A 27,481-nucleotide genomic window follows, 5' to 3' on the forward strand; every position below is an offset into this window, starting at 1 on the left:
CTGTGAGAGGGTCACAGGGCCACACTTCTACAGTTTACAACCAGAAACGACATCTATGTTCCAGAGACGGGTGTCTTACACACACAAGTGTGCTTTCCACAAGTCTCCAGAGACGGGTGGTCTTACACACACACACACACACACACACACACACACACGTGTGCTTTCCACAAGTCGCCTGAAGTTACTTTGAGCAACTACTTTAGATGCAGTTTGTTCTGAGCATTCTATAGGGCCAAGTGATATGTCATAAACCTTAGCGTTGGGGTACATTTCTCCTCTGCTTGAAGCCTGTGGGCTGTACCGACCTAGCATGCAATGTTTGTATGCATGGGTGCACAGCACAGCGGCATTGACTGAAACAACACCTCGGATCTGTCCGCTCTGGGGGAAGAGAATGCTAGCTGAGGTTCAGGCTGTCCAGGTTCTGGAAAGATGCTTCCAGTGTGAGCGCTGAAGTGACACAAAAGAGAAACCACAAAGTCCACCAACGACCAGGTTTCATTTGGTGAAGAATGTCAGAACACGGGAATGTTAGAAAGCTCCCTTTAAGCTAGGAAAGATGGAGGGGGAGGAAGAAAAGAGGGGGAGGAGCAAATGTGGGATCACAAAATGAAAACACCACACATCCGAAGTCAATAAATAGATGCCAGGGGCGAGTGAGTCATGAGCACGAGTTGTTAAGAGGCGAAATTCGGGAGATCAAGCCACACTGCTTAAAATATCACATGATCTCCCTCTGGCCCCGTATTTCATAAAACAGAGTGGATCTCAGGAGGCCAACACTGTGACTCCTGGTGGATGGGACTGGGAAGTAGGAGCCAAGCCCTGACTGACTGCGGGCGCTCGGAGCCAGCATGGAAAGTCTCTGCAGGGTCCTGGGATTTCTGCTTCTGGCTGCAGGACTGCCTCTCCAGGCGGCCAAGCGTGAGTCCCGTCCTCTCTGGGCGCTTACACTCGTTGATCCAAATGATGGGCTGCGCCCCTCGAGTGGAGTTCGGGGGTCCGCAGACAGGGTCTCTATTCTGAATGCTGGGACTGTGTTCTTTGCTTAGGACTCGTGGAGAGCAAAAGCCACGAGGCCACTGGAAGCTTTTTCCGCTCTGGTCAGATTGTGGTTGGAAGGGGAGGACAGCCTGGTACCCCAAGAAAAAGCAGGTCTCCCAAACCACCCTTATCTGCTTCCCGCTCACAGGGCGGAGCTCTTAAAGGACGCTCTGGCTAACTTTGCGGAACTCCCCTACCCCACCCCACGCTCTGCGCGCTGCAGGGCGAACTGCGGCTTTAGTGGAGTTACTGAGGACGAACCCAGCCGTCCTGGGAGGGCTCTACTGCAGGAAGCTCTTACCGCTTCCTAGTAAGTAAGTGGCAGCTGCGTCTTCCAGAGTTGGGCGTACTGGTCCAGCATCCTTGTGCGCAGCCGGGGTGGAGTCGTGCTCCAGCACGCCCACTTGTCCCGGCCCGTGTGTAGCTGACCGGTCCTTAGCAGAGATAGTGAGCAGGGGGAAGAGAAGAGTCACTCCACCTCACTTCCAGGGGCCGGAGACCAGCCGGGACCAGAACTTTCCCTGACCCCGAATGTAGCTGACTGCCGGGTGGGAGGAGAGGAAACCTCATCTCCCTGCCTTCTCTTATGCAAGGCAGGTCCTCTCTTAGGTCGTCCGGGCTGGGGTGGATCCCAGGCCAGGCGGAGTGGAACCGCTGTGGTCCCTGCACCCGAGGATTGCCAGGCAAGAAGGCAAGCAGCCCAGCCCCATCACAACCGATCCCCGAGCCAAGGATGCTCAAAGCCAGTGATACCCAGACTTGGAGCGCCCGCCGGGGACTACTCTAGATTTGGACTTTAAACCCAGAAACAGCAGCCAGCGGGGTGACAAATGGAATGGCCCACAGATGGTTGTGAGCCACCATGTGGTTGCTGGGAATAGAACTCGGGACTAAGTGTGGTGCCTTCACAGAGCGAGGGGATTCTGACCTTGGAATTATCCAGTTTCCCCCCAGATGAGAAACCCGGCCACAGAGAGAGGGCCAGGAGTTCGCCCAGGTCACACTAAGAGCAGGCGGATAGGGAAACATGCCATCTCTCCCACTGTCCTTCCTGCCAGGGTTTGGGAGAGGACAGAATTGAGTTCGTGCCAGCTGCTAGGCTGGGCCATGAGCGGGTTAGCTTCAATAAACTTCCTTTTCCTCGTTTGCAAAAGTGGGCTATAGAGTCTTGAGAGATCAGCTAGCTAGGGTACGTGGCCAGAACGCACATTCAGTGGCATTTTTTAAGGACAGAGCTACACACCTCTGCTCCTCCTCTCCCACCCCACCCCACTCTGTACCTCCTGCCGACAAGTTATAATAACCTAGAGGAATAAGAATAGGAAAAGCAAGCAAAGTCCTTTCACCCACGATTTGAGGGTCAGTAAAACAGTAGCCAAAGCCAGGATAAATGGCTCATGTCTTCAATCCTAGCCCTCAGGAGACAGCGGTAGGTGGATCTCTGTGAGTCCGAGGCCAGCTTAGTCTACATAGTGAATTCTAGGACAGTTTGAGCTACACAGTGAGACCCTGACTTGAAAAAGCCCAACCAACCACACACACCCCCAAAAAGAAAGAAAAAACACACAACCCAACCAGTAGATAGAACTTGAAGGGGGTGGGCTTTTAATCGAAGTCTCAAAGCTCCAGGCACTCTTATACTGGACTAAACATTCCACACAAGGAGCAAGCCCTGTAGGGCTTAGCAGTCCTGACTGGAGTGTATTGAGGAGGCTGGCAGAGCGCTGGCAGAGCAGGCAGTGAGCAGCCTGAGCATCAGGGGCCGGAGTGAAGAGAAGGCAACCAACTGCACAGTTACTGCCGCTCCGCCCCCCGCGCCCCATTTTCCTGTTATAGTTTGGCTTGTGGCTTGTAAGTTGAACTTCTGTGTTTTAGGATAATGGTGCACCTATGTGAAATTGAAAGAAATAATTCAGACAGATTCCAATACAACCTTTTCCCGTGCCCTTTTACAGCCAAATACCCTCCTCTACCCAACTCCAGTCCCTGGCCACTAGGAGTCTGGCCATTTCAATAATCTTATTATTTCCAGAATGTCACCCAATGGAATTTTGCAGTATGAACTTTAGACACTGGCTTGGGTTTCTCCTCAGTATGACTCCCTGGAGATCTATTAACACTGCTGTACCAAATAAGTTGTTCCTTTTTCTTTCTGAGTAGTAGTCCTTGGGCATAAAGTGCCACTTTAACTGCTCACCCACTGAAGGACATGAGAGTTATTCCAAGTCAAGATTCCGTGGCTTCTCATGTCCATCTCCCTGGGATTTGTACTAAAGAGTACAATTTGGACACATTATATAGTGCTTAGTTGTACGTCGAGTCCTTGTAGAATTTAGCAGGGTGGCTGTACCTTCTCAGGTTTCTGCCAGTAGTGTGTGGTAGCCCAGTTGGTGGTAGTGGCCCTATAGGTCTGCAGGAGGGTTCGCCAATGATCCTCTCATGTCTTTTCCCATTTTCAAATTGGAATTGTGCCGGGTGGTGGTGGCGCACACCTTTAATCCCAGCACTTGGGAGGCAAAGGCAGGCGGATTTCTGAGTTCAAGGCCAGCCTGGTCTACAAGAGTGAGTTCCAGGACAGCCAAGGCTATACAGAGAAACCCTGTCTCAAGGAAAACAAAACAAACAAACCAACCAAATTGGAATTGCTTTTCATTATCGGTGGATAATATCCTTTACTTCTTTTTACTGGATGCCACAGGGCAGAAGTTTCTTACTTGAGTAAGGTCTCATACACCAGTTTTTTCTTTTATGGATTATGCTTTTGGTGTTCATCTAAGAAGTTTTGCCTAGTCCTAAATTCTGATATTTTCATCTCTGCTTGCTGCTTTTTAAAAATGTATCTTTTCTTTATTGGGTTATTTTTCATTTTTAAACCATTTATTGTGGGGCGGTGCCTGCAGAGGCCACAAGAGGGCGCCAGATCTCCTGGAGCGGGAGCGTTTGCGAGCTCCCTGACAAGGCTGCTAAAATTCAATACTAGAGTATTTTGCGAGTGTTTCTGGCACTTTTAACCACTGAGTCATCTCTCCAGCTCCTCTGTTGAACGAGTTTGTGTCTCGTGTGAACTCTGCCAGGGCAGATTGAACGGGTCTGCTCTTGGCTGACCGTCTGTCCCTGTCCCCGCCGCCCCACCCCGCCCCCGTTGCTCCCTGTATTTTTCTTTCACTTTTGAACTTTAGGAGCAGAGGAGAAATCTGTGCGGTTTTGTCGCTGTTGTTTTTGGCTTTCTGGTGGTGCTGAAGTTCAAACTCTTGCAGGCCACTGTACCACTGGGTCACACCCCCGCCTGATCTTTGCTCTGATTCCGTCTACCTCAGAATCTGTGGGCAAAGACTCTGAAACAGTGAGAAGAGATTGTTCTGGGCGTGAGAGGATCAGCTTTTGCATTGGATTGAAGATGATCCTGGCCAATCCCATCTCTCTAGACCTAGATGTGTTCTAAAGTTAGTTTGAATGGAAGCAGCTTATTTCTTCCCACATGCCTCCTAAGTGAACTTCCAGTCACAAGCATCTGTTGATAAACCGTGTGCCCATTCCTCAGTTAATGGATGTTCTAGGTAGGAGCAGTTCTGAGACTTATTTGGGGTTTGTCTGATTTGAAGGCCTGAGATCACACAGTCTGTTTATGACATGACTCCTAGTTTAGTCCTACTTGTGTTGCTTGCCTGGTTAATGGGTGCATTGCCTGCCTGGCACAAGTCCGAATTCTGAATGCAGCCAGCACCTAAAAAAATAAAAATAAATAAATAAAAGAGTGGCATACACAATAACAGGACCTCCACAGTCTCAGGGCAAAGAAGGAAGAGATGGGTAGATAAAATCGATAGGAGATCCATCATCATGGATGGAGGAAAGACAAGGAAAGATGAGATGGATGGTAGGCTCAAATGCAGAACGTCTGTCATTGCAGAACGTCTGTCATTGCGTCATACATACATTACCTCAGTACCTCACATAAAAGAGATTTTCAGATTTGATTTATAGATGCACAACCAACTATGTGCTACCTACAAAAAAACAGCCCTCACATTAAATAAGAATATATGCAGGCTAGAAGTAAAATAATGGGAGATTAGGGTCCAGAGAGATGGCTCAGAGGACCCAGGTTCAATTCCCCACACCCACATGGCAGCTCACAACTGTCTGATCTCCAGTTCCAGGGGATCCAGTGCCCTCTTCTGGAATCCAGAACATAGCCACACCATGAACATAGTTCACTGGCATAGATGTAAGCAAGACACTTACACATAAAATAAGAGTAGTCATTTTTGAAAAAAGCCAAACAATGGAAAAAGTTTCAAGACAGGGTTTCTCTGTATAGCCCTGGCTGTCCTGAAACTCACTCTGTAGACCAGGCTGGCCTCGAACTCAGAAATCCACCTGCCTCTGCTTCCCAAGTGCTGGGATTAAAGGTATACACCACCACTGTCCGGCTCTGGAAAAAGTTTTTTATATATACACATATGTACATATATATGTGTGTGTATATATATATTAAGCACTAGCAAAGTATTCTTCAGAACAATGAATATTATTAAGAATGGAGATAGTTAATTACTAATAAAATAGCCAATTAAACCAATAAATCAATAATTCTAAATGCAGCTATACCTAATAGTAGAGCTTCAAATGGATTTTTAAAGACTTAGAACTAGAAAAAGAAATAGCTACAACACTAACCCAAATAACATGGTTTTTTTGTTTGTTTGGTTGGTTTTTGTTTTCTGAGACAGGGTTTATCTGTGTAGCTCTGGCTGTCCTGGTACTCACTTAGTAGACCAGGTTGGCTTTGAGCTCATAGAGATCTACCTGCTTCTGCCTTCCAAGTGCTGATACTAAAGGCATGCGCCACCATGTCCACCTCTACTTAGACTATACAAGGGCTTTTTTTTTTTTTTTTTTTTTTTTTTTTTTTTTTTGAGTCAGAGGTGTTTGTTTTTGAGGCAAAATCTATCTTTAGCCCAGACAAGCCTTGACTTCATGGGCTTCATGGCAATCCTCCTGTCTCCACTTCCCACTTCCTGGTTTCAGATACGATCAAATGCCTTTCTCCACAAATATATGTGGAGTATTTACCATGATGTATCCATAGAGTTTTAGCACAGAATCTCGAATGCTAGCTAACACACTTGTCTTTTGCCATCCTGGGAGCATCCCCAGGCTTTGCATCCTGTAGACAAGCCAGTAAGCCCTGGAAAAGGATGCAAAGCTGTAGGAGGAAAATGCCATCCAAGTTTCCCTCTTGATACTGTTACCGAGCCTAACTATTTGGAGGCTATGTTAAGTAAAGCTTAGAAAAGGTGGCTGCCAAAATTTTCTCTTTAAGGCTGGGCTTTGTGGCTCATGCCTTTAATCCCAGCCACCCAGGAGGCAGAGGAAAGTGTATCTATGCAAGTTTGAAGCCAGCCTGGTCTACATAGTGAGTCCCAGAACAGCCAAGGCCATGTACTGAGATGCTATATCAAAAAAATAAATGATATTGTAATTCTCTGAAAACATTTTCAATAGACTTAGTTTATTTTTATATTTACTTATTTGTGCTGGGTAGGGGAGCGGACACAAATGTGTGGAGGTTAATGGACAAGTCTATGAATGGCTGCTTTCCTTCTGCCATATGTGTTCCAGGGAAGGAACTCAGGTTGTCAGTCTTGTAGCAAGGGACCTCACCTGCTGAGACCGCTCACCAGCCTCAGTAGACATTTGGGGTGGGTCTCCTTATATAGCTCTGGCTAGCCTGAAAAATCATTATGTAGACCAAGCTAGGCTCATCCTCACCGATACCTGCCTGCCCCTGCCTCCTGTGAGCTGAGACTAAAAGCATGCACCAACACACCCATCCAGACTTATTTTTAAGCACCTTTCTTTACTTGATGTATTGGCTAGATTACGCATGTGCTTCCTGATGTTCGAAATGAAAAGCTCCACTAACCGTTCTCACAGAAAAGCTAAGTGAGCAGTGGAATTGACAAAAAAAACTGTTTTTCAAACACTAACAGGATTTCGGGATGTGCTGGGCCATGAGCAGTATCCCAGTCACATGAGGGAGCACAACCAATTACGTGGCTGGTCTTCTGATGAAAATGAATGGGATGAGCACCTGTATCCAGTGTGGAGGAGGGGAGATGGCAGGTGGAAGGACTCCTGGGAAGGTAAGTGGGAAGTTCCTCCCCGCAGCCACAGCTGCATTATATCAGCAAGAAGGCAGCCTTGGATGCCAGGGCTCAGGCTCTGGTGAGCGACAGTGCGCTAGGTGCAGAGTGAGCAGCCCCTGGGCGTGGTAAGCTTCCCCCTCCCTCAACATCTTCACTTTCTGAAGGGTCACAAAATCCCTTGGACTTTAGACATGTCCAAGGTCTTGGAATATTTTAGAGAATGACTAGATTCACCCTCCAGCCTTTTGACTACCATGGCGTAGGCACCCTCAGAAAAGCTGGGACATGACCTGATCCTCCAGAGATCCGAGGGGAGGCTTACCGGAAAGTGCATCATCCCACACAGACCAGAAGCCTAGTCCTCCGGTCATTTGGTTTTAAGATTAAAGTCTACAACTTTCAACATGTGTCTCTTCAGTCCAAAAGGGTCTATTTTTGTATGTATGTGTATTGGGGTTTTGTCTGTGTGCATATCTGTGTACCACATGTATGCCTGGTGTCCAAGGAGGCCATTAGAGGGCTCCTGTGCAGCTGGAGTTACAGATGATTGTGAGCCAGCAACCACGTGGCTTCTGGGAGTTGAACCAGGATCCTCAGGAAAGCAGCCACGGAGCCATCTCCCCAGCCCACTTTGTTCTTAGCTTCAGTGAATACTTTTTTCTATGATTAGAAAATCCTTTAACTACTCTGATTTATTTTTTTCTATGATATTATACTGTGAAAGCTAAAGTTGCATCAAGAAATAACTAACCACTATAAAGAGGCATGTGGATTGAATGGCCCTAGCCTACAGATAGAACTCTCTTAAACACTTGGTGGAAGGCCTTCCGAGTAAATGAGCTCCATTCTTTCCTGCCCTAGGAGGCCGTGTGCAGGCAGTCCTGACTAGTGACTCACCGGCCCTGGTTGGTTCCAATATCACCTTTGTGGTGAACCTGGTGTTTCCCAGATGCCAGAAGGAAGATGCCAACGGCAATATCATCTATGAGAGGAACTGCAGAAGTGGTAAGGAGGCTCAGCTCTGCTCCTGGAGCTCCACCCACAATCCTAACGCTCACAGGAGCTATAGATGCCTTTGTCATCCTCCTCTTCCAGGCCACATCCTTTTTAATTACCCTGTATTCACTATACAATACAATTCTCCTACTGTACATCACGGACTTTGATCATATCCACTTCTAAGTCCCCATCTTCTCTCTCCCCGTCCCTGGTTCTAGCTCTTCCCAGGTAACCCCTGTGAACTACGCTATGAGGATGGGATCAACTCAGTGAATGAAACACTTGCCTGGAGTGTGTAGGGCTTGGGTTCCATCCCCAGCACCACACACACTCAAAAACCCAACCTACATCTCCTCCATTGTCACACCAAACTTGTCCTCTGTCTACTGAACAAAGGATGTATTATTGTCCATGCTCAGGGTTCTCATATCGGGTTCTCTGAGTCTATTTTGGCCAACAAACAAACAAAAAAGCCTGCAAGGCCCATCTGAGAGAGCATGCTGATCGGTTTGTTTCTGTTGATGAGTGTTTTAAATAAATGGTGTTCTGTTGGTGCTATACTGCATGTGTGGGCGGGGCGGTGGTGGCGCACGCCTTTAATCCCAGCACTTGGGAGGCAGAGGCAGGAGGATTTCTGAGTTCGAGGCCAGCCTGGTCTACAGAGTGAATTCCAGGACAGCCAGGGCTATGCAGAGAAACCCTGTCTCAAAAACAAAACAAACAAACAAAAAATACTGCATGTGTGGTTCTGATTCTCTTCTACTTTTAAAGAGATGCATTCATTACCCATGTTTAAAGAGCATGAACGCCCCAAGGGACCTTATCTTGTGAGAACTGTACACTCTCAAGAACTCGGATAACCGCGCGTTTACTCAGGCATTGGTACAGCTACTCCTACTGCCTGCACTGCTCAGGCTTTGGTAAAACTGTTGATGTGCTCATTCCTCCTTAATTTTTTATCTCCCTTTGAGGAAAACACTAAATTCTGTATGGACTAGGGTTAATAGTAATCTAGTATCTAATATTCTTTCCCCACTCCCACCCCATCTTCCCATAGCTTGAGGCTAACCTTATGTTCAGGCTAGCCTCAAACACATGATCCTCCTGCCTCAGCCTCCACAATGTTGGGATTACAGATGTGTGTTATTATACCCAACTTCTTACTTTAAAAAAGTGACTCTGACCAGAGTGGTAACATATGTTGATAATTCCAATACTTAGGAGGTTGACAAAAGGAAATCTCAAGTTTGAGGCTAGCCTAGACTACATAGCAAGTACCAAATAAACCTGAAACACTTTTTGGGGGGTAGTGAGGGTGTTGAGGGAAAGTTTCTCTATGTTGTCCTGGTGTTCTGGAACTTACTTTGTTGACCAATCTGGCCTTGAAATCAGAGATCTGCCTGTCTCTGTCTCCTGGTGCTGGGATTAAAGGCATGTGCCATCACAACTTAAATGTAACAGCAAATGAGAAAGAACTCAAAGGCCTCTGGAGTTGTGTCAAAAGGATACAGGAGTCAGATCAAAGGGCTCTTGGCCATATTTGGGAAATTTTGAGAATAAAAAGGAATAATGAATAGTAGCCAGATAAAGGAGCTGGAGGACACAAACCAAGTGAGTGTTGTGGATGACAGACAATGAAGCAGAAAATACCACACATCTGGAGGCTGATGGGGTCCCCTAGATTCTGAACTCTACCGTTTTTTATGTCTATTTCTCTTGAGTTTTCTCTGTATCTGTCTAGGTCTGATAAACTATGCATAGAAGGAGAACCTCTTTTTAGGACTTATTTTTTATTATTATGCGTAAATATATCTGTTTGTGTGTGCAAGTGCCCTCAGAGGCCAGCAGAGGGTGATGAAGTCCCGGGAGGTGACGAGCAGGCTGAAGGGCTGGGAGAAGATTCTTTTTAATTTGAATTGTTGGCAGAGACAAGTGTGTGAGCGGCAGATGTGTGTGAGAGGCAGATATGTGTGAGAGGCAGATGTATGTGCAGGCCTTGCTGAAGTGGGCGTGACACTGTGGTGATGTGAGGAATACTCTCCTGAGGCAGTCCTCTGCTGAAGGATGACTTAGGACTTGGCTGTGATACCAGAGAGCGAGGGAAAGAAGCTGAGGACAGAGTGCCACACTAGCAGGTGGCGTGTCCTGTAGGTTGGTTTGAATAGCACTTGAGATTCAGAGACTCAAAAGGAAGATACATGTGTTAAGTAAAATCTCCAGAGGGAAGTTTCCTGGAAGTTGATAATATAATATTTTGTTGACATACAGCAAATACATAAGAAAGTATGCAATGGGTGGATTCTGAACATTTAAAATGCTAGACCTGTGGTAGCAGCGTTTAAGGTGGTTCTGGGAAACTGAAGTGTTTGGGTGCCGAGAATTGGGCATTTGGAGGCCAGAAAACTAACTCGACCTATTTGTTCTTGGTTAGATTTGGGGCTGACTTCTGACCTGTATGTCTACAACTGGACCGCAGGGGCAGATGCTGGTGACTGGGAAGGCGGCGGCAGCCAAAGCCAGCACCTCAGGTTCCCCGACAGGAAGCCCTTCCCTCACCCCCATGGATGGAAGAAAGGAAGCTTCGTCTACGTCTTTCACACACTCGGTTTGGTTTTTACAAACTCTTAGCTTCTTGCATTCCTTTCGAATTTCGACCTTGCCCTTTCTTATTGTCTAATTGAGATCTTAACATCCATCCGTCTGTTGCTTCTCCTTACCCAGGGAACAGTGAGGGGAATGCAATCCTGACTAACCTCGCCACGCCCACGGGGCACCTCAGGCGTAAAATGAGAACGAGAAGGGGGAGAATTTGGCCCCCTCTTCAACAATAGACGAAGACTAGCCTAACATAGTCTTATGAAAAAAATGCATTTGAATGACACATGGCTGTTTATTCATTACTTTGTTAGTGTTCTTAAAATAACTAGTTGAAGTTAAAGAAGTGAATTCTCTTCTTAACATAGAAGAGCACAAACAAAATGTAGAGATCTTTCACAAACAACATCAGACACGATTGCTATTGAATGATGATGTTTTAAGTATTTTTTGATGTTTTAAGTATTAATATTTCTTGTTTAAGATGATAATGGATACACACTTTTATTTTGTTATCATAGCATTTGTCTATATTATTTAAACTTTCTTAAATTGTTTTAGTGACTGCATAATACATCAATGTGTGGATCTAGAACAATATAGATACTGTTCTTCTCTGTCATGGTCTTCACTTTGCTGTATTACTAGTGTTATTTTAAGAGGAACAAAATTAGGTGATTATTAACAAGACTGTTGAATTCTCAGTATATTATCAGAGGGCCACGTTTATGAATGAGTGGGAGAATACATGCCAGAATGTACACAGTCAGCAAAACATACACACATACACTACACACCCCACACACAAGCTCACACACAAGCACACACACACACACCAGACATATACACACATACCACACGCACATCATGCACACACCACATACACCTCAGATACCACCCATACCACACCACACACACACCACACAGATACCACACACCCCCCACACACATCCACAACCACCACTGCCACCAGGAGCCAAGCAAGGCTGAATTTTCAGGGTCTGCTCCAACTGAGCAACTCCTAGATTTCTAAAAGTGTTGTCCTTTATCAGAGACCATCTTTTTATTTCAGCACTAACAAAGCATGCCCACTGAACAAAGCACAGAATGAGCCGGTATCATGCCTGTTTGAAACTGGCTTTCCTGGTACCATGGTGGCTCTGTTGGTCAATTCTCCAAGTGACCTGCCAAGTCTGTGGCCAGCACCCATGAGTTTCAGGGACAGCTGCAGAGTGAAACAGAGTGTGTCAGATGTGTTCCTCTGGGCTCTCTGTTCCCTTCATATCTGTGATCTATATCTGTGATCTGCGGTTGCTTTCATGTCTTGCTGGGTTTTGGTACAAATCCTTCTAGGAAGTAGAATTCCAGTCTCCCAGAAGAACCTAACCAGAGCCATGCCCAGGTACTTACATCAATTGCTTTAAATTTATTACAAAAATAAGGCACAATTGTGAATACAGAACCTAGTAAAAATCTCCCAGATACCTCATCATGACATTAAATGAGTTTCCTAGGGGAAGAATATGCATTTCATGTACAAATCCTTTAAGCTTAATAGTGCTCATTTATAAATTAGGAACTGGCTGGAGAGTCCCTCTATAGAGCTTTTTCACTTTAACCAGCTGTGTGCAGTTGTTACCTGCGTGCAACCGTAAAGTTGCTTCCTCAGGTTTTGCATAGGGGCAGGCACCAGCTCCCTTTCTGGACTTTCCAGCCTGTTCTGTCCACAGAGCAACCTTTAACCTTCAAGAAACAACTCTGCCTAAAGATCATGCATGAGCTGTTACCAGTCACTCGAAATGTCCATCCTCCCACAGGTCAGTATTTCCAAAAACTGGGTCGGTGTTCAGCACGAGTTTCTATAAACACGGTCAACTTGACAGCTGGCCCTCAGGTCATGGAAGTGACTGTCTTTAGAAGATACGGCCGGGCGTACATTCCCATCTCGAAGGTGAAAGACGTGTATGTGATAACAGGTGCGTGGCATGAACTCTGCAGCAGTGGAGGAGGACAAAGCCTTTAGCCCTTTGGCATCAGCAGATTAGGAGAGAGTGAGCACCCAGTGTTCTGGGTTAGGGTAAGGCTCATCTGGACCCCAGCAGAGCTTAACTGTTTAATTCTGTGTTGCCCCACCTGTTAGCAGCTGGGAGACTCTAAAGCTTACTTGTGAGAAGGTCTAGTTTTAGTCCTCAGGCAGAAAGTACCCCCGCAGCACTCCTGTTGCAGGCAAGCCACATGTTTTCTTTGTTTCTTGTGATCTTCCAGATCAGATCCCTATATTTGTAACCATGTCCCAGAAGAATGACCGCAACTCGTCTGATGAAACCTTCCTCAGAGACCTCCCCATCGTCTTTGATGTCCTCATTCATGATCCCAGCCATTTCCTCAATGAATCTGCCATTTCCTACAAGTGGAACTTTGGGGACAACACTGGCCTATTTGTCTCCAACAATCACACTTTGAATCACACGTACGTGCTCAATGGAACCTTCAACATTAACCTCACCGTGCAAACTACAGTGCCTGGGCCATGCCCTTCGCCTTCCCCTTCCCCTTCCTCTCCCTCTTCCCCTTCCCCTTCCCCTTCCCCTTCACCTTCACCTTCACCTTCGCCTTCAACTTCACCTTCGCCTTCACCTTCGACTTCGCCTTCGCCTTCAACTTCACCTTCAACTTTGCCCACGTTGTCAACACCTAGCCCCTCTTTAAGTGAGTATTTCTTGAGCAGGGTGATGGTGGTGGTGTCCTCGGTGGAGGTTTTCATTAGTTACTTAGTTATTCAGTAATTCAGTCAGTCAGCTTGAGATACAATATTGCTCTGCTGGCTTTGAACTCGCTTTGTAAGCTAGGGTAACCTCCAACTTGTACTGATTTCCCTGCTGCTGTTAAGTTTACATTACCCAAATTTAGTCCCTTATAGAATGTTTTAGATTGTAAAATAGCTAATTCACATTTCTTACTAAAAATTGGAACTAACCACAAAAAACGCGTAGCATAGAAGGAAAAGCCACCATGTAGTTGCTGAAAATGAACCCAGGTCCTCTAAAAGAGCAACCAGTGTTCTTAGCCACTGACCTATCTCTTCAGCCCTATATATTTTTTTAAGATGAGGATCTTTTTAAAACTTTGACTCCCAAACTGGGCCATGGGTGCACCTTCAGTCTCAACACTCAGGAGGCAGAGGCAGACAGATCACTGTGAGTTCCAGGTCAGCCTGGTCTACAGAGAGTTCCAAGACAGCCAGGGCTACACAGGAAAAACAACAACAACAAAAAAAAAAAAAAAAAAAAAACAACTTTGACTCCCTCCCTCCATTTCAGTGCATCAAGTAATTAAAGAGAAGATAAAGACGAACATTATCATATTTTCCTTTCAGACTTTAAATCCTAAAGCTACACCAACATGTTTTAAATTATAACAGGTGGGGCATGAGATTCTTTGTTCAACTATATTCACAAACTGCTTTGGTCACACCTCTATGTGTGCACATAGCAGAGCAGCCAGAACGCAATGGCGGGTGTCCTTCTCAATTGTCTGCCACCTTAGTTGGAGGCAGGGTTTCTCGATGAACCTACAGCTTTCTAACTCAGCTAGACTTGCCAGAGTTCTGTGTTTACTTGATTTGTAATGTTTTATGGTTGTTTCTTTGTCAGTTGGTTGGTTGGTTGGTGTTTTGGTTACTTTCCCACTGCTGTAATAAAGCACCATGACCAAGGCAACTTATAGAAGAAAGGGTTTGTCTGGGGATTATGGGTCCAGAGGGACAGGAGACCGCCCCTCCTGGATGAGATGATGATGAGAAACATGGCAGCAGCTGGTGCTAGAGTTAAGGCCAGTTGGGAACTCACTTCCCAACCACAAAGAAGAAGCAGAGAGGACTCTGGGAATGACCAGAAGGTGTGGAAATCTTAAGCCCACCTCCAATGACACACCTCCTCCATCGTGGCCACACTTCCTAATTCTTTTCAAGCAGCAAAGGAGTCAAATGCCTCAGGACTTATGGCTTATGGGTTTCATCTCATTCAAAATACCCCAGTTAGTTTTGTTGTGTTGGTTTTTTTTTTCATGGTAACCCAACTTACTATATAGTTCAAGTCGGTCTCAAACTCACAGCCATTCCTCTGTTCCAGCCTCCTTGGTATTGGGATCCCAGGCATGAATACCACACCTGGCAGAGAAGTAGGCATATGCCTTATCTCACTTTGGTTTAAGTGATTCAATCTGGAAGGACAGTGATAGTAATTCTATTTTGTTGATGAGAAAATAGAGGCAAAGACCAGTTTAATGATGCGTGGGCAAACAGGTGGTGCTAGCGTTAAAGCCAGAACAGCTGCATCCTGATGAAAAGGGACTTCTTTACTGTGGCCTCTTCATATAGTCTAATAGGGCTTCCACTTCATTTACATCCTGAGTTTTAAAACCATCTGGGGTTGTGCTTTGAGCTTGGGTGTGGCTCAGCAGTAAAATGTTTGGCTGATGGGCAGTAGGCCTGGTTCCCATCACCAGCTCCACCCGGAAGGGAAAGGTTATTTACTGCTAACTCCTTCCTCGACTCCAGGGACTTGACCTGACTAGATGTAGAGAGAACAGAGAGAACGAGGAAAAGAACAAGAGAGGCATACTCAGACAGAAAGCTGGGATCTGGGATCTGGGCTCTCAGATGAAGAAGGCTTGGCACCCCCAGAAGAACATGTTTATTATATAGAGATGAAGAAGAGGGAAGCAGGTTCTATGGTATACAGCTGATCAAGGAGGTAGGTTTAGCTAGTCTCTGCAGGGGAGCAGTCTTCAAGCTGTAAACATCTGTGGGGAGAAAGCGACGATGGACATTTTCTGCACACACCATCAGCACCTGCACTCGGTGCCCTGTGGAAGGCTTTGGCATGTCTCCCACTCTCTCCCTGGGGAATGCTTTGTAAAGCCTCATGGATCTGAGGCTTTGACGACCTTGCCTCAAAGGCAAGGCTTTGACCTGTGCCTGTGTCAACAGCACACATTCTCTTAGGACTTCACTCATTCAGGGCTTCCTCTTCTCCCTACAGTTTATAGAATTAAATGGCCACAATGCCTACATAATGCTCTAACATCTGTAAGAATATACACACTTACAAATATCTGCCTTAATCGAAAAGCTCTAGAATTCTTGATGCTTAGTTCGGTTTTGGTTGGTTGAGTTGGGTTGGATTGGGGTTTTGGTTTTTAGTCCTGACTGTCCTGGAACTTGGGATGTACATCAGGCTGGCCTTGAACTCACAGAGGTCCTCTTACCCGCCCCCCAACTCTGGGAATAAAGGCATGAGCCACCACACCTGGCTTCTTGATGCTTTCTAAAGAGAAGATGGAGCCGGGAGCAGATGGTGCCTTGGGCATGACAGTGCACATCAACAATCCTGGACTTGGGAACTAGGATAATAACACCCAGAGTTGGGGCCAGCCTGGGGTATATATAGTAAGTTTAAACCAGCCTGGTCTACATGTGTCCCTGTCTGGAAAAAAAAAAAGCTAAAACAAACACCAAAACCACCAAAACAAAAATAACAAAGAACGATGGACAAGGGTCTTTGTTTTTTGTTTTATTATGTTAACTCCATCCCATTCTTCATTCCTGTTTGTTTTAAACTTTTATGACTCAAACTTTCTAGTGCCTACTGGTTACAAATCCATGGAGCTGAGTGACATTTCCAGTGAAAATTGCCGAATAAACAGATATGGCTACTTCAGAGCCACCATCACGATTGTAGGTAAGGCTGAAGACCAGTTGGGGGAGGGTACCAGAATCTACACAGCACCCACTCACTTAGCCAACAGTAGACGGGCAGACACCGAGGAACGGCTCCCTTGTCCTGTCTAAGGTGATGCAAGAAGGGGTCTCTACTCTTCTTCCTTCTCCTTTGTTAAGGGAGATTCTATAGGTAAGAAGTTACGTAACTAACAGGGCTTGTAGGCCTACAACTGGGGGTCATGGTTTGCTGTCCTGGAGGATGAATGTCAGATCTGGTGTCTGGAAAGGAGCACTTCCTGGTTCATGAAAGGCCACCACCCCCTTGCAGTGTCCTCACATGGCAGAAGAGACAAGGGGGTTCCCTGAGGTCTCTCCATAGGGCACTGACCACATCCCCAACAGAGGTTTTACCATAACTTGGCTGTGATTTCAACCCAGCCAAACAATCTATGGCAGAATGGTTTCCTTTGGTTTCCGTTGCATTTTGACATTTCTCTGTGGTGACTGTTTTGCTAGAGGGGATCCTAGAAGTCAACATCATCCAGATAGCAAATGTCCCAATGCCCACATCGCAGCCTGACAACTCACTGATGGACTTCATTGTGACCTGCAAAGGGGCGTAAGTACAGGCTCATGCCAGAGGAAGGGCTAAATGAGGACCCCAAGTCTGAATAAAGGGCTTGACCACTAGTCACCCTTTTGAAGGTGATTTAAATGCCTACAACACACTGGAAACCTCAGATGAGCTAGGGGTAGGAGAATGGTGTATGTCTGTAATCCCAGTAGTTATGAGGGGCTAAGTAAGGAAGGAGACCATGGCTGTATAGGGAGCCTTCCTCTCAAAAGAAAATATAAAGAGGGAGCAGGGTGGACGGCATCCTAGCTAGCATACGAGAAGCCTGGGTCGGATCCCCATCACTACATAAAGCAGGACATGCACTGCACACCTGTAACCACAGTACCTAAAGGTGGAGGCTGGACAATCAGGGACTTAAGGCCATCTTTAACTACATGATGAGTTTGAAGCCAACCTGGCAACATGAGACTGTCTTTAAAAAAAAAAAAGAAAAAGGAAAAAAGGAAAAGAAAGGAAGAGAGAGAGGAAAAGAAAGAAAAGTAAAGTAAAAGCACTGTTTAAGACTGTTATTACAGAGGTGTGCATAGTATGTCTATAATCCTAGCACTCAAGAAGCTGAGGCAGGAATATCAGCAGGCCAACAGGGTGAAACCCTGTTTCAAAAACAGGAACCCCCCCAACTTTGCACTATTTTCTCCCTCGTTGGATCTGTGTGCCCTCACCCCTCTCCCACGTCACAGCACCCCCATGGAAGCCTGTACGATCATCTCCGACCCCACCTGCCAGACCGCCCAGAGCAGGGTCTGCAGCCCTGTGGCTGTGGATGAGCTGTGCCTGCTGTCTGTGAGAAGAGCCTTCAATGGGTCTGGCATGTACTGTGTGAACTTCACTCTGGGAGATGATGCAAGCCTGGCCCTCACCAGCGCCCTGATCTCTATCCCTGGCAAAGGTGAGGTTCGGTTTATAACTTTATGAACATTTCCTACGGCAGCAGTATGCAGCCAACGTTAAAGCCCCCGAAGGCTTCTCGCAATGTTTATCTCATGGCCAGGTTCTTTGAACCATGGCAGTCTGTTGTTGACTTGTTGCATGAGTTGTCATCATGCAGCATAGGTATGCAGTAACTCATGAGAACGTTAACCAAAGCTATAGCACTAAGAACAAGGTGGAGAAAGCATTCTGCCTCTTACAGGACAGGGCACATGGCACCTGCCAGAGAGCTGGGCAGTGGGGAGGAAGATACAACGGGGCAGCTAGAGGCAGGGGGCATTTCAGTGTCCTGACCTCCAGGAGCTGTGCAGCTAGGACTGCCCCAGCCCTGTGTCTTTCTGAATTAACTTTAAAATCTTAGTTTGTTTTTGTGTACTGACAAACTGCTGGTTTCCTGTGTGGTTATAGTGAATGATTGACAACTAAAGAAAGCAGGCTGAGATGGAGCATAATGGTAGGTCACTTTCCTGACATGAGTGAAGCCATCAAGACCTGGGTTCTATCCCAGCATCATAAGAAAAGAAAGAAAAACGGGAAATTGGGGTGTGTGGGGTGGGACATGCCTGCAGTCCCAACACTTAGGAGTGTCACAAGGGCAAGGCCAGCCCAGGCATACGCATAACAAAATCAGAGAGAGAAAAAGAGAGAGAGACAGAGACAGAGACAGACAGAGAGAGACAGAGAGACAGAGAGAGACAGAGACAGAGACAGACAGAGAGACAGAGAGAGACAGAGACAGAGAGAGACAGAGACAGAGACAGAGACAGAGGAGACAGAGAGACAGAGACAGAGAGAGACAGAGAGAGACAGAGACAGAGAGAGACAGAGACAGAGAGAGACAGAGAGAAAGTTCAGTCAGTCAAGTGCTTACCTTGCAAGCATGAGGACCAGATCCCAGAACTCCCACAGAAAGCCAGGAGTGGTGATGCGCACCTGAAATCCCTGTAATGGTAAGATGGGAAATGGAGACAGACAGATTCCTGAAGCCCACATGCTGTCCAGTCTAACACACTTGACCAATTTCCAAGTCAAAGAGAAAGCCAGTCTCAAACAAAAAGAGGAATGGCGCTTGTGGTTATCCTTTATCTCCACATGTACACAAGTGCACCCATACCTACACAACCATGCACACAGACAACCATACATATAGGAAACCATGTACACAGGTGACTACGCACACAGACACCACATGCACACACAACCATACACATGCACAGAGTGGTGGGGAAGAAAGTCAGGGAAAAAATACCTGTAATCCAGTGAGTCTTTTTTGTTTGTTTGTTTGTTTGTTTTCTTGTCTTTTTTTATTAGATATTTTCTTTATTTACGTGTCATAAGATATCTCCTTTCCCAGTTTCCCCTCCAAAAAAAGAAGAAGAAAAAAAAAACCCTGTTCCCTCCCTCCTCCCCCTGCTCAACAACCCACCCTCTCCTGCTTTCTGGCCCTGGCATTCCCCTACACTGGGGCATAAAACCTTCACAGGACCAAGGGCCTCCTCCCATTGATGATCGACTAGGCCATCCTCTTCTACATATGCAGCTAGAGCCATGAGTCCCACCATGTGTACTCTTTGTTTGGTGGTTTAGTCCCTGGGAACTCTGAGGGTACTAGTTAGTTCATATTGCTGTTCGTCCTAAGGGGCTGCAAACCCTTCAGTTCTGTGGGTCCTTTCTCTAGCTCCTTCATTGGGGACCCTGTGCTCAGTCCAATGGATGGCTGTGAGCCTCTACTTCTGTATTAGTCGGGTACTAAGAGCCTCTCAGGAGACAGCTATATCAGATTCCTGTCAGCTAGCACTTGCTGGCATCCACAATAGTGTCTGGATTTGATGATTGAATATGGGAAGGATTCAGAGGTGGAGAAGTCTCTGGATTGTCCTTCCTTCAATCTCTGCTCCATAGTTTGTCTCTGTAACTCCTTCCATGGGTATTTTATTCCTCCTTTTAAGAAGGAACAAAGTATCCACACTTTGGTCTTCCTTCTTCTTGAGTTTCTAGTAGTTTGTGGATTGTATTTTGGGTATTCCAAACTTCTGAGCTAATATTCACTTATCAGAGAATGCATACCATGTGTGTTCTTTTGTGATTGGGTTACCTCACTCAGGATGATATTTTCCAGATCCATCCATTTCCCTAAGAGTTTCATAAATTCATTGTTTTTAATAGCTGAGTAGTTAGTACTCTATTGTGTAAATGTACCACATTTTCTGTATCCATTCCTCTGGATTTTTTAAATTATTTATTATTATAAATGAGTACCCAGAAGAGGGTGTCAGATTTCATTATGGGTGGTTGTGGGCCACCATATGGTTGCTGGGATTTGAACTCACGACCTTCAGAAGAGCAGTCACTGTTCTTACCTGCTGAGCCATCTCACCAGCCCTCCATTCCTCTGTTAAGGGACATCTGGATTGTTTCCAGTTTCTGGCTATTATGAATAATAATAGCCATAATGCTATGAACATGATGGAGCATGTGTCCTTATTACATGTTGGAGCATCTTCTGGGTATATGCCCAGGAGTGGTATAGCTGGGTCCTCTGGTAGTACTATGTCCAATTTCCAGAGGAATGGCCAAACTGATTTCCAGAGTGGTTGTACCAGCTTGCAATCCCACCAGCAATGAAGTAATGTTCCTCTGTCTCCACAACCTCTCTAGCATCTGCTGTCCCCTGAGTTTTTGATCTTAGCCATTCTAACTGGTGTGAGGTGGAATCTCAGGGTTGTTTTGATTTGCATTTCCCTCATGACTAAGGATGTCGAACATTTCTTTAGGTGCTTCTCAGCCATTTGGTATTAGTCAGTTGAGAATTCTTTGTTTAGCTCTGTACCCCATTTTTAATAGGGTTATTTGATTCTCTGGAGTCTAACTTTTTGAGTTATTTGTATATACTGGATATTAGCCCTCTATCAGATATAGGATTGGTAAAGATCTTTTCCTAATCTGTTGGTTGCCATTTTGTCCTATTGACAGTGTCTTTTGCCTTACAGAAGCTTTGCAATCTTATGAGGTTCCATTTGTCAAAAAAGTATGGAATGCTTCATGAATTTGTGTGTCAACTTGCACACAGGTCATGCTAATCTTCTCTGTATTGTTCCAACTTTGGTATATAAGGTGCCAAAGCGAGCACCCAGTGAGTCTTATAACTTGATAACTTTAATTTCAAAATCAGAATTTCAGAAATAGTGATAGTTCAACTGAAAACTCACTGATGTTTAGCTGAAATTCTTTTTATTGATTGATAGTCATTAAGCTGTTCACTTCATGCCCAGCACAGAACTCTGCACAGGATAGAAGCCACTAGCTAAGGAACAAAACAAGGAGGACCCCTGCTTTCCTGAACAGTAACAGATGTTATAGGAAAACATTTAGACAAATTCAATTTCACAGTTTGTTTAAGCACCCAACTGAGCAACACTCGAGTTAGAAGTGGTCCAGACCAGCTCCCACTGACCCCACCCCGAACTAGCCGTCAGAACCCAGGGGCAACCATTGCTGACTGCTACTGTAATTGAGGCCTGGAGTCAATCAATTAAGCTGCTTATGACTGGCTGAAACTTAGTTGTTTCTCTATTTAAGGATTTGCTGTGTGTGTGTGTGTGTGCGTGTGTGTGTGTGTGTGTGTGTGTGTGTGTGTTTGTGTGTGCGCGCGTGTATGTGTGTGTCTGTGTGTGCGTGTGCGTGCATGTGTGTGTGTCTGTGTGTGTGTATGCTCTCACAATCATGTGCACATGTATGTGCATGCAGGTGCCCACGGAGGCCAGAGGATGATGTCGGAGGCCCTGGATCTGAATTTACAATTGGCTGTGAACTTCCAGACATGATTAGTCAAAGAACTCAGATCCTCTGAGAAAGCAGCTGTGCCCTCAACTGCTGAGCCAACCTCCCAGCTCCTCAGCTGTTGGTTTTTGATGTTGTGTGAGGTTTTTGTTTATTTTTTGAGATGTTTTAAATTTTATCTTATGTGTGTATATTTTGCCTGCACAGACATCTGTGTACCACACTGGTACAGTTCCTGCAGAGTTATTGTGCTGCCATGTGGGTGCTGGGAATTGACGACACCAAGTCCTCTGGAGGAGCAGTTAGTGCTCTTAAGCACTGAGCCATCTCTCCAATCCTTTGTTTTTTGTTTTGAGTGTGTGTGTGTGTTGTTGTTGTTGTTGTTGTTGTTGCTTACCTGTAAATTTGTCACACATGCATGCACACACACACACTCAAAACATCTAATCAGACTTATTTTAACCCAAGCTATAAACAAATTAACAAGATGGTATTTTGAGGAGAAATTTAAAAATAAAAAAAAAAAAAAACAGTCAGAGGAAGAAGAAGCATGAGCTTGGGATGGGAGGTGAGGGCAGTGGTCAGCACCCTAGATAGGATGAGGGGCAAGTTCTGCTGTTGAGTAAATAACCACCTTGATAAAGGACCTCCTTGGAACTAAGACCTACATACAAACAGTGAGGGCACATGGAGGCCACTGCTAGAGTCTTTGAAATTCCATTCTGTAAGCAAGGGTGAGGCATTCACGGGTGAGAAGATCTCACAAGCACAGGATTGAGAGAGAACTGTAAGCATAGAGATTCAACCAATGAAGAGGACCTCCTAGGAGGGCTCAGGAGGACCGGGTGGTGACAGTGGCAGAACGGATTGAGGCAGCTCAGATGATCAGATACGCTTTGTGATGGAGACAGAACTAGCTGGTTTGCTGGTTACAGAGGAGAAAGAAGACAAAGTCTCTGCCTTTGTGGCCCTTGGTGCAGATGAGATGAGGGATGAAATAAGGACACTATGTGATCCAGGCCTAGGAAAAGGCAGGCAGGGTAGTGACAGAGAAGAGATGGTGCTCTCCGAAATGCTGGGAAGACACTGGGTGATGGCGGAAACCTGAGATGAGCCAGGGAAGGGCAGCCCCAGCAGGGGCCCTGCAAGTTTCACAGAATTCCAGGGGTTTTAGCACAGGAGCAGGCACAGAGCCTGAGATGAGGCCAGAGGCCAGCACAATGGAGTGTGAGAGCCTTTTAGCCTCTTGGTGTTGAAAGCAGTTGAAAGCGGTTGCTCGTTTATTCAATAGCATCACAAGCAGATGTCCTCCAAGGGAATGGAGTGTAACTCATGTGGTTTTCCTTCTGCTTTAAAGACCCAGGCTCCCCTCTGAGAACAGTGAATGGTGTCCTGATCTCCATCGGCTGCCTGGCAATGTTCGTCACCATGGTTACCATCTTACTGTACAAGTAAGTTTCAGATTTTAACACTTTACATCTCTATAGCAGATAGTCAAAAGCAAATAGCATTCATCTGTATGAATGTGCCATTTTTTTTCTTTCTTCCTTTTAAATATTATGTGTGTGAGAAGAAACGCATCCATCAAACCACGAATACCAAACTGGGACCTATTAATTTTACTGTGGCTTGGGATTTGTTTGGTTTAATCCTGAAAGTGCTACCAGATGTCAGTAACTTGTCAAAATTGGCTTTTGTAATGTTTAACAAAATCTCAAAGTGAGTACTTCTTGCTTGAAGAGAAGGTAGCAGCATCTCCTCTGAGATGCTGGTGTGTTGCAAGTGACAGACTGAGTGGAATGGAGTTAGCTCTCTTGAACCTGACAGGAGAAACACTATAGAAAGGAATTCAGTTCGGCTGAAGACATTTTTAAAGTCTTATCCAACACATTGTTTTCAGAAAACACAAGGTGTACAAGCCAATAGGAAGCAGCCCAAGGAACATGGTCAAGGGCAAAGTCCTGAGCGTTTTCCTCAGCCGCGCAAAAGCTCCGTTCTTCCAAGGAGACCATGAGAAGGATCCGCTGCTCCAGGACAAGCCAGGGCTGCTCTAGGTCTTTGGCCTTACCTCTGACCAGGAGCCCACTCTCCTGTGCACTTATGTGAGCTGTGCCGAAGTATGTGACTGGTAACTGTTGCTTTCTAAGGATTGTTGTAAAATGTATGTCATGGTTTAGGGAGCGTAGTTAAATGGCATTTTAGAGGAGGGGTACGGAGACTTAGTGTTTCTCCCCATCTGTATTAGGGTTTTTACACTGTTAGTAGGGTGGGCATGCTGCGTCTGAAGTGGGAGGGGGAGGTCACTGCTGCTACTTAAGGTCCAAGGTTAACTGGGGGAGGATACCACAGGCTCCTCAGCTTTCCACACATGTGCATGAACCCAGCTAGTCCTGACCTGAAGGCCATGCTTTGTCTAACTGTATCCCAGCTCATTGAACATGCCTGAGCTCCTGACAGAATTATAATGGGCCCGAGCTTTTTGTATGGTGCATGTGTGTATATATTATACTCATTAAAAAGATAGTCTAATAAGCTGGTGTGGTTATTATATTGAGGTGAATTACTTCATTCTCTGTGTAGTTGAATGAAGTATCCATCCATTCATTTATCCATGAGCACTTATAAAGCATGTAGTAGGCCACATTTGACCTATGAAACCTTGTCTGTTCTACACCAGCGGACCCTTAACAGCAACCAAGAGAGATCTGAGAGTCCAGACTGTATCTACCATGATGGGGGGAGGTGGGACAACTCGATAAATCTGATTACACCTCCCAGATGCTAGATGGTATTATAGGATGACTGTTCATTTTGAGGCATTGTAGGGGACCAACATTCAGCCTGGTACTTTGACCCCTACGTGGCCTAGAAGCAAAAAAGAAGCTTTTTGTTTGGAAATTGCCTCCAAAGAATGAAAAAAAATTGCTGGCCACTTAGGGCAGGGACTCTCAGCCAGGGGTGTTTCGCAATGTTTGGAGAGATTTATGGTTGTCAAAACTAGGGTGGGGTGCTACTGGCATCTAGTGGGGAGAGCCCAGGGCTGCTGAACATCCTGGAACTGCAGGACAGCCCCACAGCCAGGGAGCCCAGAGCAACTGAAGGAGCCCTGAGCATGGGAAGCCTTGTATCTGAACCCATCCCGGACACTTAAAGCTTTGTAACCTGGTGACATGGCATGTTAGGAGTCTTTTCTGCCTCTGTCTCGGCTGTAGAAGGGGTATGCTGCCCCTCTCTTACTCACTTCACAGGGCCGCTCCAGCTCCAGCTGCAAGAATGAATGCAGATTTGGCCTAGTGTTATATTCTGAGCCTGAGGACAGAAACACTGTGAAGAAACAAGCTTGCTTGCTTGCTTGCTTGATTGATTGATTGATTGACTGATTGATTTAGACTAAGGAGCCAGATCACTAGTACCCAAAACAGGACATCGATTTCAGAATCCACAGACTGCTTAGCTACACCCCCGTGATTCCTAACGCAGTCTTGTGGAGGTGGGACCCCATAATTTGGATTTCTAAAAAAATCAACAGAGAATCCTTATACTGCTGGTTCCAGGACATGAATGAGCAAGGTTGGGTTGGGATCCGCTTCCTTGCTCACATCAACAGGGGGCAGCAGAGAACAACAGATACGTAACAGTCTCCAAGGCAGCAGGTCCAAGACTTAGTTTATCAAGCTTCATCTAAACAAATTTTGACCTAGTAGCAAGAAAGACGTCTGAAATAGTAAATTGTGTCAATTTATATTTTCCAAGTGACCCTGGTAAGAAGTCATTCAACTTCTTCTAAGGGAACTGTCTGCAGAATAGAGGAAATAGCCTAAGAGACAGGGGTGGCTTGATTGACGTTGGCTGAGAATTAAAACTTCTCACAAGAAGCACATGTGCACGTAACAAGTTATTCTCGGAAGTGCTTATCCCTAGGGCTTTTACAAATGTCTGCACCCTAAGCATCTCTGAGTCCTTCACAAATATTGGTTTCCCTGGATTGAAATTTCCAGAATGTGGGCGTCTGAAGGCGATGCACTCGGAGTAACCATCACACACAGAACACACAAAACTCTTAAGCTCAAGTGACACACAAAGAGCAGATGGGAAGACAGTCATCCAGAAGATGTGGATGATCTCCTTTTGGGGGGACCATGGTGGGAGAACAATTCTTTGAAGGTGTTTTGTTGATGGTTGTTGATAATGTTAGTTTGTTGTTTGATGTTTGTTTATTTGCTGTTGGTTGCTTGGTTGGTTGGTTGGTTGTTGTTGAAAAAAGCTTCCAATGCTGCTGGCATAGATACCATGAAAATTCAAAGGTCAGCCCTTGCAGACTGATTTTGATCATTTAATCATCTTTTATCGAATGCTGGGTCTAGGAGAGAACAAAGAGATCATAAGAGGCACAGGACTGAGTTTGTAGAGCTGAAATTCCAGACCAACACAGTATGTCGCTGCTCATGTGGTCTCTGCTGTGATTTCACTGGGTCCTGGCCTACTCACTGGCCTCAGATTCACCTGCAAGGGCAACTTTTCTTTGCAGTCAATAGCCATCCCCTCTAACCTTAAGATTCTACAAGGAACTAGAGCTCTCCCATGGGCCCTGGGGCGGTTTGAAAGAGAATGGCCCCCATCGGCTCATATATTTAAATGTTTAGTCCTCAGTTGGTACAACTGTTTGGGAAGAGTCAGGAGGTGTGGCTTTGTTGGGGAAGGTGTGTCACTGGGGGAGGGGCTCTTGCCAGGCCTGGTCTTGCCTTTTTCACCTGCCTGACTGCCTGTGGGTGAGGATGTAAGCTCTCCATCCCCTGCCAGCCTGCCACCATGCCTGCCATGATGAATATGGGCTAACCTTCTGAAAATGTAAGCAAGCCTCTAATTAAATGCTTTCTTTTATGAGAGTTACCCTTGGAAGGCAGAGACAGGCGGATTTCTGAGTTAGAGGCCAGCCTGGTCTGCAGAGTGAGTTCCAGGACAGCCAGAGCTATACAGAGAAACCCTGTCTCAAAAAACAAAACAAAACAAAACAAAAACAAACAACAACAACAATAAAGTTGCCTTGGTCATGGTGTCTCTCCACAGCGATGGAGCAGTAATGCAGACATGCCCTTTGCACTTGTATAGCTTTAGTACTTAGCCGGTTTTTAGTCTGTGCTTAACTTTTCCAAGCATCTCACAATGTCATCTACAAACCAAACTGCCCCTTCCAGGTCATCACCAGGTAATCGTGCTGTTCTATACAGCCGCATAGATGGGAACACAAACATCAACCCTAGAACTGAGTCCTTACTTTGAATGTATGTGCAAAACAAATTCTGCTTTCCTGAAAAGAGAATAGTTGTTCCTGAGCTCCTCCTCCTCTCTTCTCCTCCGTCCCTCTCCCCTTCCTCTTCCTCTTCCTCCTCCTCCTCCTCCTCCTCCTCCTCCTCCTCCTCCTCCTCCTCCTCCTCCACTAGACAAGATCTTACTATGTTACCTAGGCTAGCCCTAAATTCTAGGGCTTAGCTTTTGTGGCAGGAGTCTTCTGTGGTTGTGGGGATAACGGTAAAGTCTGGCTTGGAACTGAACGTGTGTAGGCCAGTAGATAGGGCTGGAGTGGGACAGCCTGTGCTCCAGCCTGACATCATGTTGCCA

General features: G+C 45.8%; 1 protein-coding gene and 1 non-coding gene across 2 annotated transcripts; one reads left to right on the forward strand and one right to left on the reverse strand.

The window, feature by feature from the left end:
- Positions 1-716: 716 nt before the first annotated feature.
- Positions 717-24,394, forward strand: Gpnmb (glycoprotein nmb). Its single transcript, XM_031381812.1, has 11 exons — positions 717-927; positions 7,044-7,196; positions 8,061-8,204; positions 10,630-10,803; positions 12,611-12,769; positions 13,059-13,502; positions 16,436-16,534; positions 17,032-17,134; positions 17,833-18,041; positions 23,220-23,313; positions 23,763-24,394. Exons 1-11 carry the CDS (start codon positions 858-860, stop codon positions 23,914-23,916), a joined length of 1,803 nt encoding a protein of 600 aa, XP_031237672.1. The 5' UTR covers positions 717-857; the 3' UTR covers positions 23,917-24,394.
- On the reverse strand, positions 21,107-21,213 carry LOC116100101. Its single transcript, XR_004122463.1, has one exon. It is a non-coding gene; the product is annotated as a U6 spliceosomal RNA (small nuclear RNA).
- Positions 24,395-27,481: the final 3,087 nt, after the last annotated feature.

This window comes from Mastomys coucha, unplaced genomic scaffold, assembly GCF_008632895.1.
Source record: "Mastomys coucha isolate ucsf_1 unplaced genomic scaffold, UCSF_Mcou_1 pScaffold20, whole genome shotgun sequence".
NCBI lineage: Eukaryota > Metazoa > Chordata > Mammalia > Rodentia > Muridae > Mastomys > Mastomys coucha.